The sequence below is a fragment of the Cricetulus griseus genome, chromosome 2 (genome assembly GCF_003668045.3).
Source record: "Cricetulus griseus strain 17A/GY chromosome 2, alternate assembly CriGri-PICRH-1.0, whole genome shotgun sequence".
In the NCBI taxonomy this organism is placed as follows: Eukaryota; Metazoa; Chordata; class Mammalia; order Rodentia; family Cricetidae; genus Cricetulus; species Cricetulus griseus.
In genome coordinates, this window is record NC_048595.1 from 132735738 (window position 1) to 132748101 (window position 12364).

The following is a 12364-nucleotide window of genomic DNA, read 5'->3' on the forward strand; positions in this document are numbered from 1 at the left end:
AAAAAACACAAAGCTGTGCATGAGCACACTCATAGAGTCTTGATGGTAGGTATGTAATGCTGATATTCATAATAAACACACTGAATTTAAGATACACTTATTTATAAAATGTTTGCATTTTGTTATCTTTGTTTTCAATATTTTTCTACTTACTCTTTGGTGAATTGTTTTACTAATTACTTTGGGGTTTTTGTGTTTATTTTTACAAAGATGAGTCCAACTTGCTTGAGAACCTACCAACAGCAATGCAATTATCTCTTGCAATTGACACAAACTTCAGCATCATCAACCATGTAGAGTTGTTCAAGGCAAGTACTTTTAAATAGAAAAATATCAATTTCTTTCTAAAAATATAAGTTCTTACTACATATGGAATTCATGGGGACTTCAATTTTTACTACATTTTATTAATTTATTTGTTTTGTATGCACATGTGGGAGATTTGAAGGAACACACATGTGCCAAGGCATGCATGTGGCAATCAGAGGGAAATTTACAAGAGTCAGTGGGCCTCAGAAGGCAAACTGAGATGAACAGACTTGGCAGCAGGTGCTTTTACCTGCTGAGCCATCTCACTGTTCCTGCCTTGTGTTTTAACAAAATCAAAATAACCTGGACAATTTACAAGAATCAAAAAGATTATGGGTCCCTGCTCAACAGACAACTTGCTCTTTAGAAGCCTCTCTGTTCTAATTAGTGTCAAGGAAGAGGAGTTCTTCAGACAAGTTCTTCAGACTCTTCTTGCATAAATTTAAATTTAATTAAACTCCACTGCTCTGTCTTTGCTAACACATGCATCACCTTCCATTTATGAATGTGCCTTAGCAATGTATTATGAATCAAATTCGCAGAGCAGCTTTGCATTTGGCCTATTCATGTAACTATTACTAATGCTTTAGACTTAGCTTCTTTTTTCTTTAAGGAAAAGTCTTTCAGTATAGCACTAGTCAGCCTAGAATCTGCAATAATAAAAATAAACCAATTTTAGGATGGTTTGAATGATGGCGTCATCATCAAAATTCATGCTGAAATTCAATTCCTATATTGAGGTACCGGCCTCCGGCTAGTGACTGAGTCATAAAATTCTATCTTCTTGCTATATGTCTTTTTCTAGGGAGGCATAAATGTTTATTCACTCCAGACAGGGCAATGATGACAGGTAAAATGAACCTGCTCAAGTATAGCCTAGGAAACCAGTAAGTTTGTAGGATTTGCTTGCCCAAGCATAGGTAAGGAATTACCTTCAGAAGCATGAGTTGCTCAGTGGCAGCTGCATGACAAGCAAGCCCATCCCAGCATCAGTGATGACTCACAAAAGCTGAATTTCTGAAGTTCCCTGCTCAACTTCTAAGCAGATCCTCTTCCCTAGCAACTGCTGACTGTTTATATAACATTGCAGACAGGCCTTTCTGAGCTTCATGGGTCTTTCAAGTTCTGTGAGCCTCATAAATTTCATTACCTTCTTTTTTGAGTACCCTCCTCTCTCAAGGAAGGACTGTTAGGATTTGCACAAACAAAGATCTGTTTGTTTGGAGTGATAAAGTCCTGAATGGAAATACCATGGAAACAATTTAATTTCCTAATCTTGTGTTCCTTGGAGAGGCTCAAGTTAGAAAAATAATTTAGACCAGTCCATGTATTGATAGTTTTTAGCATGATATCAGTACAAACACTGAATTCCAGCAAAGACAGAAAAGAAACGGTAATCCATGCAGAAGCATATGCCTTGAAATATATGATTACTACCACTGGCCAGAAGATGAAAGAATAGCTGTGTGGTGAGATTCCTAGGCAGAGTGACCCAAAGCCCTGACTCTATGCTATGAGAAATTCTGTCGAATCACAGAATTATAGATGAGATTGTCTTAAAATTTTACCTATATAGGTTTTCTTGTTTACTTAAACTACATGAAGTCTAACACATCAGGTCATGAATAATACGTTTTAAGAGTGACAATGAATTTGAAACTTTTCCACTGTAAGAGCAGGGACTGAAGAGTAGGGCAACTGAGATAACAGAAACCTGATCAACAATTGCTTCTAGAGACGAGTCAGGAGTGAAGATATCAAACAGGAATGTGCTATAGTGCACAGCACAGTTTCTGACAGTTGTGACACTTCTCTCCCACAGTAGTTAAGCAGTTAACAATTGCTGTGGGGGAGGAAGGCAACTTGGAGTTGATATACTTAACTCTGTGTAGCAATTTACCTAGTGCTCCCCTAAGTAGCAAGATTAAATTCTAGACAAGAGTGGAGTTGTTGCCATTGTTATTCTTGCTGCTGTTGTTGTTGCTGGTTGTTGTTGGGCTAGCAACACACTATGTAACCCTTCTGGTCCAGAACTCAACATAAAGACTAGGCTAGCTTAAACTTGTGGAGATCCATGAGATTGTTTCCTTTGATCTGTAATTCTGTAACAAACAGAAATAGACTGTAGTGTTATGTACCAGTTTCCTCCAAAATAAACCATGTTATCTTAGAGGGAAGATCATTAAGATCCAAGATGTTCTAAATGGAGATGAAACATGCATCCTTCAGGGTAACTATTTAAAGCCAGAATATCCTAAACAGAGGATTCCTAATACTCACAAAGTAAAAACTAAAAAGCTTCAAGAATTTCTTTAAATTAACTAGATGCCCTACCCCACCCTTATTGGATTAAAGTCTCTTTATTTCCAAGCACAGCCGGGTGAAACACAGGCCAGAGCTAGGTTAAGAACCCAGCCAGCGTAGCCAGAACAAAGCGAGAGCGCGGTCCCCCGTGCTGCCCTTTAAGAAGTCCCTTTTACGTCATCCCGGCTTTCCTTCACCCCGCCCTTATGGGCGAGTCCCCAGGTCCACCTGGTACCTGCCCCAGGACTATTGGGCGGGGCTAGGGTTACTCCCTACACACCCTCCCACCAATTCCTCAAGCTTATATAGTAAGGACTCCTAAGCTGTGCAGCTTTGAAGAAACTCAAATAAGTTGAGCTTCCTAGACAGGAATACACCAAACTGCTTGGAAGAACACTCTCCAACCTCTACAGATGCCAAGATGCCAGCAGGCTATGCAGTGTGTTCCAGGTTTCCAGATTTCATGAGCTGTTGTACATTCTGGGGTGGGTTTTTAGTAATGCAGCTGTCTTTGAGTCATTTCTGTTCCTGTAAGTAACTCACCCACATTCTTGTAAGTAACCCCAATAAGACTCGTTGATTCACCTAGTTGGACTTTGGTGTTGGTATCTGAACTGTGATCTGTCATTGGTTTCCTATCTGGGGTGAATAGATGTTTATTCATATCTCTGCAGAAACATCTAGAGAAGTTCACACAATAGTAATTAATGCCAAATAATATTAAGGTGACATTACAGAGAGGTCCTTTTTCAATCCTTCAATTCCAACAATACAATCACCCTACCCATTGGTTTGCCAAATCTTTTCATGCTCTTCAAGCACTCAGATATATTTGGAATGAGGTTGTCAAAAGTAAGAATGAAGCCATCATTTACCCTGGATCTTAGTGTAGATATATGTGTCTGCACAAAAATACAAATATCTGCCACTTACTCAGAACCCACCATGTGGCACAGTGTAGCAATTTCTTCGTCATTTCTCTCAGGAACTCTCTAGTTGTGGAATGAGTCATACTTTCTGGTTTCAAAAATTGAAGATGTAACCTCTTGACCTCAGCAAATGATCACACTTAGAGATAAGGCTTTTAACGTGCTGATTAAGCTAAGGGGGTCTGTAATCCATCGTGACTTCTTTCCTTAAAAAGAAACAGATGTTTGGAATATAAAGAAAGACACATGGGAGGCATGAGCAGGATGAACATTTGAGAACTTAGAGGAAAGACAACCATCTACAAAACAGGGAGACAGCGAACCAGGGATACCAAACCTGAAGGCAACATGACCATGAGCTTCTAGCATTCAGAACTCTCAGGACAGGATTTTTTCTTCTTTAAACCACTCAATCTGTCATATTTTGTTATGGTAACTATAGCAAACTAATAGACTCTTTTTAATTGAAAATAGGTTCTTTTCTATTACAATATATTTGGATTATAGCTCCCTTCCCTCTACTCTTTCCAGTTCCTCCACACCTCTCCTCCTCTCCAGACCCACTCCCTTTCTGTCTCTGATTAGAAAAAAACAAGTTTCTATGAGATAACAACCAAACGTGACAATATAAAATACTCTAAGGTCAGGTAAAAACATTCATATAAAAGTTGGCCACAGCAACCCAATAGGAGGAAAAGAGTCTCAAGAGCAGGCAATAGAGTCAGAGACCCACTTATTCTCAAAGTCAGGAGTCCCATAAAAAATAACAGGCTAATAGCATTAGTATGCACACAGAGGAAATGATGCACCACATGTAGGCTCTTTGCTTGCTGCTTCAATCTCTGTGACCTCTTATATGCCTTGTTTAATTGATTTAGAGGGAAATTCTAGTGTATTCCATCCCCTCAGAGTCTTACAATCTCTCTGCCTCCTCTAACTCATGATAGCCTGAGCTTAGAGGGAAGGAGTTTGATGAGTACCTCTATTTAGACTCTCTCCACATAATATCTGGCTGTGGGTCTCAACATCTGTTTCCCTCTGCTGCTGGAGGAAGCCTCTCTGATGATAACTGGATAAGGAATTGGTCTATGAGTATAGAGGAATAGCATTAGGAATCATTTCATTGATTTGTTTTTAGATCAGTCAGTTTTGGATTTACCCTAGGTCTCTGAGATATCTAGTCTCTGGTTCCTGGTTACCCAAGCAGTCAGTTTGCAGAGACCATCAGCCTGGGTTGTTTATGGAACCTCCTGAAACTGAGAAGCTTCTGTCAAGCAAAGGACATGGTCAACAAGATAAAAACAGCTGCCTACATAATGGGGAAAGATATTCAACAACCGCACATCTGACAGAGAACTGATCTCCAAACTATACAAAGAACTGAAGAAATTATACATCAAACTAATCCAATTAAAAAATGGGGTAAAGATTTAAACAGAATTCTCAACAGAATAATCTCAAATGGCCAAAAGACACCTGAGGTGTTCAACATCCTTGCTCATCAGGGAAATGCAAATCAAAACAACTCTGAGATACCATCTTACACCTATCAGAATGACTAAGATTAAAAACACTGATGACAGCTTATGCTGGAGAGGATATGGAGTAAGGGGAATACTCCCCCATTGGGATCACCTTCATAGATTCCAGGAAGTTTCCCCAGCATAGGTTTCCACCCCATCCTCCAAGCGTTCCCCCAATTCCAGCCATCTTTCCCTGAATTCTCTCCCTCCATTCCATTTCCTCTAGTCTGATCCTTCCCACTCCCATCCTTCCCACATCCAGTCCATCCATAAATCTATTCAATTTTCCTCTTCCCAGGGAGATTCATGTGTCCCCACTAGACTCCTCCTCTTTACCTAGCCTCTCTGCATCTATAGATTGCAGTTTGGTTATCATTTACTTAATGGCTAATATCTACTTGTAAGAGATTACCCACCATATTTGTCTTTCTGTGTCTGGGCAACCTCACTCAAGATTTTTTTTTCTATTTCTATCCATTTGCCTGCAAATTTCATAATGTAATTTATTAACAGCTGAGTAATACTTCATTATATATATATATATGATGAATATATATATATATATATATGTGTACTTGAAGTTTTTATTATATAAGTCTTTCACTTTCTTAGTTTGAGTTACCCCAGATATTTTATATTACTTGAAGCTATTGTGAAAAGTGCTTTCCCTGATTTCTTTCTTAGTATGTTTGTCATTTGTATATGTGTTACTGATTTTTTTAGTTACTCTTGTACCCAGTCACTTTGCTAAAACTATTTATCACGTGTAGGTAAAAATTTTGGTGTCACTTAGGTATATTCTCATATCATCTGCAAATAATGATAATTTGACTTCTTCCTTTTCTATTTGTCTAATTGCTCTTATTGTTCTAATTGCTCTTATTGCTTTCCTAATTGTCTTATTGTTCATGCTAAAACTTCAAGTATATATTGACTAGATATAGAGAAAGTTGGCAATCTTGCCTTGTTCCTGAATTGCTTTGAGATTCTTTCCATTTAATTTGATGTTGGCTATAGACTTTTTGTAAATTGCCTTTATTACATTTTGGTCTGTCCCTCTATCCCTAATCTATCCAGGACTTTTAACATGAAGGAGTATTGGGTTTTATCAAAGGCCTTTCTGCATCTAATGACATAATCATGATTTTTATGTCATTTGTTCATATGGTGAATTACATTGACAGATTTTCATACATGAACCCATCCCTGCTTCTCTGGGATGAAGTCTGCTTGATCATGGTAATGGTCTTTTTTTATGTGTTTTGCGATATAGTTTACAAGTATCTTATTGAGTTTTTGTATCTATTTTCATAAGGGAAATTAGTCTGAAATTCTCTTTCTTCATTGAGTCTTTATGTGATTTGGTTATCAGGATAACTGTAATCTCATGAAATGAATTAGACAATGTTCTTTCTATTTCTATTTTGTGAAGTAATTTGAGGAGTATTGGCATTAATTCTAGTAGAATTCTGCACCAACAGAAGTCTTTGCCATTTTGTTGGGGAATTGATACTATTGATATTGAGAGATATTCCTGTTATTTTGTTATTGGTGTTGGTAAGGGCTGTGTGTGTGTGTGTGTGTGTGTGTGTGTGTGTGTGTGTGTGTGTGTGTGTGTGTGTGTGTTTCCTTTCTTTTGTTTTGATGGTGTGAGATTACTTATTTTCTGTGTTTTCATGGATACAGTTAAACTCCTGAGGTTGGAATTTTCATTGTAGTACTTTCTATAGGGATAGATATTATTTTAAACTTGACTTTATCATGGAATATCTGTTGTATTTTCTCCATCTATTGTGATTAAAAGTTTTGCTGAGTACAGTAATCTAGGCTAGCATCTGTGGTCTCTTATTGTTTTCAGCACATCTGTCTAGTCCATTCAGGCTTTTAAAGTCTCCATTGGGAAGTCAGCTCCATTGTATTTATTCTTTTGACTATTAAGTGCCAATGGGACTTTCTCTTCTGGTCCAGTATATTTGGTGTTCTGTAACCTTTTTGTACTTTTATAGGCATCTCCTTTTTTAGGTTAGGAAAATTTTCTTCTACGATTTTGTTGAAAACATTTTCTGGGCCTTTGAACTGGGATTCTTTTCCTTGTCTTTCCATTTTTCTTGGGTTTGGCTTTGTCATAGTGTCCCAGATTTTCTAGATAATTTGTGTCAGAAGTTTTTTAGGTTTAACATTTCCTTTTACTTGTGTATCAATTTCTTTTACTGTAAATTCAGTACCTAGGATGCTCTCTTCCATCCCTTGTATTATGTTGGTGAGGCTTGCCTCTGTAGATTCTGTTCAAATTTCTAGATTTTTCGTTTTCATAATTCTCTCAGTTTGTGTTTTCTTTATCCTTTCTGTTTCCATTTTCAGTCTTGAACAGTCTTATTTGTTTCCTTCAACTTTTTGTTTGTATTTTATTGGCTTACTTTAAGGGATTTATTCATTTCCTCCAATTGTTTGTGTTTTCCTGAATTTCTTTAGGTGATTTAGTCATTTCCTCTTTAAGGACTCCTATCTTATTCATATGGTTGCCTTTAAAGTCTTTTTCTCGTGCTTCTGCTATGTTGGAATACTCAGTGCCTGCTATGGTAGTATAGCTGTGCTCTAGTGGTGACATTTTGCCCTGCCTGTTATTCATTGTACTCTTATGCTAGTGCCTCAACATCTAGATTTGGGATGATTATAAATCTAGATACTAATTTCCAAATTTGACTCCATTGGGTGTGTGTTTTGTTCTTTGGTTTTGGCTTCCTCTCTGGATTTTCAGAGAGTATGATGAGTGTGTGTTACCTATATTACTGGCTTGCTTAGCAGGTGTGTTCAAAGGTAATGACTTCTGATGTTGGAGGCTAGGATTCAGCCAGGAGTTAGGAGAGGGAGGTTAAGAGGGGATAATCTGTGGGATCCACAGGAGAAGTGGGGAGTTGGAGTGCAGCTGGTGATCTGTTGCTGTTGCCAATCTGTTAGGAATGAGACTAGAGGGTTGGGTTTAGGCAAGCACACTCAAAAAAGAGCTGCATGCAGCCTACCTGGTTTTCTGGCAGGCATGGCCTGTTGTAAACTAATATACTCTTAAAGAAAGCTTAGGTAGTACCTTCATTTTAGGGAGAAGTAAACAATGTAGCCAACTGGAGTAATACTCAGAACACTAAGTAATGCAGCAGAGTTTGAACCAGGTCCTTCCTACCACAGACTATGAACTTAACTACTGTGTGAGGGTACATTCTGGTTCTCCATCAACCTGAATCTAGTAACTGATAGGACAATGAGTGAATAGTTCTGTGTTCTGTTGATTAGACAAAATACCTGAGACAATTGACTTAAAAGGAGCAAAGACTTAATTCTTCCTCTCGGTTTCAGTACTAGATGGTTGTTTGACTGTGTTGTTTTGGGCTTGTGTCAATACAGTACATGATGGCGGGAGCACTTGGGAGGGAGGATGATCATCATCTCAGAGAGAGGAAGAGTCAGGGCTTGGGTCCCAGTACTCCCTTCAGGAATACATCCTAAATAATCTGATTTCCTTTCATTAGACCTTAAATCCCCAGGGATCCAGCAACTTCTTCTCTGGAATTCTATCACCTAGGGACCAGCTTTCAACATGTGAGCCTTTAAATGTATTCAGATCCTACAGCAGCAGTAAGGATCTAGGTTAAGTATCATGAGATACTCCTCAGTGTTTCACACTTAGACTTAGCATATCAGTCAGAGACAAACACACATGTGCTTTTCTATTGCTCAGGACATACCTGCCATCCCAGCACTTGGGTGGTAAAGGCAGAGGGATCAAGAGTTAAGGCCAGCCTCAGCTATAAAGTGAGATTGAGAGCAGTCTATGATATACAAGATTCTGTCTCTTAAATAAATAAATAAATAGTGCCTAAAATGTTATGTACCCTTTTCCCTCTTAAAGCCGGTCAAAAACAACAAAAAAAAAAAAAAAAAAAAAAAAAAAAAAAAAAAACTCACAGGAGTTTCTAAAACTTTGCTTCATCAATCCAGGTTAGTCAGTAAGGTTTTCTACTTTGACATGGAGCTATTGGTTTTGAAATAGCTTAATGATGAATTGCCACATTATTTTTTTGCCCATTAAAATGGCTCCTTGAAGATTCGTTGTTATTTCAGGCCTAACCATGATTATTAAACTTATCAAGAGTGATTCATTTCCATTACAGTGGGTAATATTCCCTCTTTTGTAATGAGTTATTATTCTCATTTTGATTTTTAAATGTATATATTTTTACCAAATTAAGCTAGGGAATTCACACTTTGCTTTGGCCACTGAATTATCTGAAATAAAAGGAAATTTAACAAAAGTTCTGCCATGCCACCTAGTGGCTTGGATTAGAATTGCATTTCTGAAAAACAAAAATGAGCCCTGCCACCCCACAGAAGGAACTGGGAGACCTTGAAACATCAAATTTGAAACATGAGTATCTACTACCTGCCAATCAAAGGAAACATGAAATGTCTGACCATTTGCTACTCTGTGAAAAGTGCAGACCCCATCCCATATAGAACACTGTACTGTGTGTGACCTGTGACTCAATTATGACTAATGGTTTCTGGAATATTTATGGTTTCCTCTGTAGGAGATATCAGGAGGAATCATTTGCATGTTAGTGACAGTCGCATCAGGAATAGAATGGGAAAGTGATGCCTACCTCACACTCAGATCCCAGATGTGGGGCCTTATCAGACATACCTAAAATTGGAGTGCGTAGGAAAGCTGTGTATCATTGTCACCAACTTTGATTTTACCGAGTGACTGTCAGTCATGGGGTGCTGTTACTAGGCTTCTCTCAAAGTCTTTGAGCGGTAAGCTCTTAACTTCAACGAATCCTAATCCTGGTCCTTCACACCCTGAGTAGCTAAGGCAGTAGCTAAGACAGTAGCTGTGCTCATACTGTCTGCTCTTTAGAGCTCCCTAGGATTAGGAGATTCTACATAAATGTAAGATATAGTGTGTGTGTGTGTGTGTGTGTGTGTGTGTGTGTGTTGTGGTAGGGAGCATCATCTGTAGCTGTGCTCATACTGTCTGCTCTTTAGCGCCCCCTAGGATTAGGAGATTCTACATAAATGTAAGACCTGTGTGTGTGTGTGTGTGTGTGTGTGTGTGTGTGTGTGTGTTGTGTGTGTGTGTTGTGGTGATCAACCATTTTAAACATATAATCCATCAGTATTTGACACTTAGGAAAGTATAGTTATTACTGTTGCTGAGGAAATAAAAAAAAAACTGATGCAATCTCAGGACAATGATCACACCGGGGAAAACCAACTTCTTTCCTGATCCTAGAAGGATGAGTTAGCTTTACCCTCAGGTTTCCATCTGGTTGAGAACTTCTCACTTTTGGAACATGTGGAGTTCCTGGGAAAACGTGCCTATATTCCTAGAACTGTTGAATTATTGACAGTTCTTAAAGGAAACTACTGGAGAAACCTATTACTAGTGTTTACAAACACTGAGTATATGGCTAGATCTGATGGGATTTGAGACTCGGTGTTGATAAGCTGTGAACTTATAACTCAACCTCTTTTTTAATGAAAATGAAGTTTAAGATAGAACAAAGCAGTTCTCTCTACGGTAAGCAAAACCAAGTTGGTAAAATTCCTAAAGACCATTGCTTGTACTTGAGAGTCACTTAAATTCACAGTGAATTAGAAATCACTGATAATATTTTGAGGTCCATTTCAAAGAAAACACACAGAAAAGGGTGTGGGGAGCCTAGAAACAGAAAAGAAGAGCTCCAGAGAACTAAAATTGTAGGGGTTCAAAGGATAAATTTTATCAACTTCACAATTGTGCTCCACGTTTGTAGATGTTAAAAATGAATTCCTTAGAACCAATACACTGCAGTTAGGTTAGATTTTGAATTTAAAAAAAAAAAGTGGGGATTTCCCACACCTCAATTCACATCTCCAGAAACTTTACAAAAATATTTAATTCAATTTCTGGCAACACTGAATTTTTCATTCTCTAAAATGAAACCATTTCTACCAGTTTTATTTCATATATGAGCCTATATTCATTCAGTGTCTAGCATGTTCTGAGTCCTGGTGAGAAGGAAGTGAATAGTATAGGCACATTGACCTCACAGTCCTCAGGAGGTGATGCCTGCTGTGTGGGTGTCCTAGGAGAGTGTGAAGAGGCCTCCTGAGCTTCCAAGCCTCTGTCTAAAACACAAGATTATCTCCTAGCCTCACAAGGGAGTTGGAAGAGCTAAACAAACAAACAAATAGTACATTTTAATATAATTGTTAAGTATTAATACAACAGGCATGCTCATGTTTCATCAGGCACTCTACTCTCCCTGTATTGAAAATCCTGCATACTTGGCATTAATCTGTGTACTTGGTAACTCAGACCCTACACACTGCCAGGAGTGGATATGCTGATATTCCTGAGAGAGGTGTCTCCCTGGGGTTTGAGTGTGAGAATATAGCTGTCTAGCAGGCAGGTTGGTTCAGTTTCTCTGCTTTCTCCCATGAACAATGACATATATGACATCTTACACCAGCTCTTCAATGGTGACCAGGTCAATAGAGAAGCAGACAGGTAGTCTTGGAGTCTGCCCAGTAGGCATTGTTTGCCATGCTGGAAATCTTGTGGAATCACAAAAATGGGAAATCAAATCTAAAGACTCTGTTGGGGTAAATGATGATCGCATCATGCCCACTGCTTTCTGGAGATACTACAAGACAATCTAGGAGACATTAATTGCCTGGCATGACCAAAAATCCAAGGAGATGATCAAACAGAATGAAAGAGGAGACAGGGAAGGTCAGAATGCCTACCCCCAACCCCCAGGGTACACAGAGTAGAAAATGTCAGCCATACAGCACCTACCATTAGCCTTTTCTTGTACTGACCAAAATATAAGGCTTAAAAATAAAGTTATCATATGTGCTTGTTAGCTTTTTGTCAAATTGAGACAAGTTAGAGTTATCTACGAAGAGGGAACCTCAATGGAGAAAATGCCTCTACCAGATTGGCATGTAGGAAAATCTATGGGGAATTTTTTCACCTAATGATTGATGTGAGAAGGTGCCAGTGGGGGCAGTGGCACTCCTGGAGTGGTGGTTTGAATAAGAATGCCCCCATAGGCTCATATATTTGAATGCTTAGTCATCAGGGTGTGGCAGTATTTGAAAAGGATTAGGAAGTGTGGCCTTATTGGGATTTCAAAAGCCCACACCAGGCCCAGTGTCTCTCTGTTGGCCAGGGGATTAAGATGTAACTCTGAGCTATTCTCCAGCACCATTCCAGTCTGTGTGCCGCCATGTTCCCCACTATGATAATGGACTAAA

At 38.6% G+C, this 12364-nt stretch overlaps 1 protein-coding gene across 1 annotated transcript in view; it reads left to right on the top strand.

Annotated features, from left to right (window-relative positions):
- The window catches only part of Cngb3 (cyclic nucleotide gated channel subunit beta 3), a 172184-nt gene that overhangs the window by 122257 nt on the left and 37563 nt on the right, over positions 1–12364 (top strand). The window contains exon 13 of the mRNA XM_027402972.1: positions 211–308. Within this exon, the coding sequence (XP_027258773.1) occupies positions 211–308 (98 nt within the window). The remainder of the gene's footprint in view (positions 1–210; positions 309–12364) is intronic.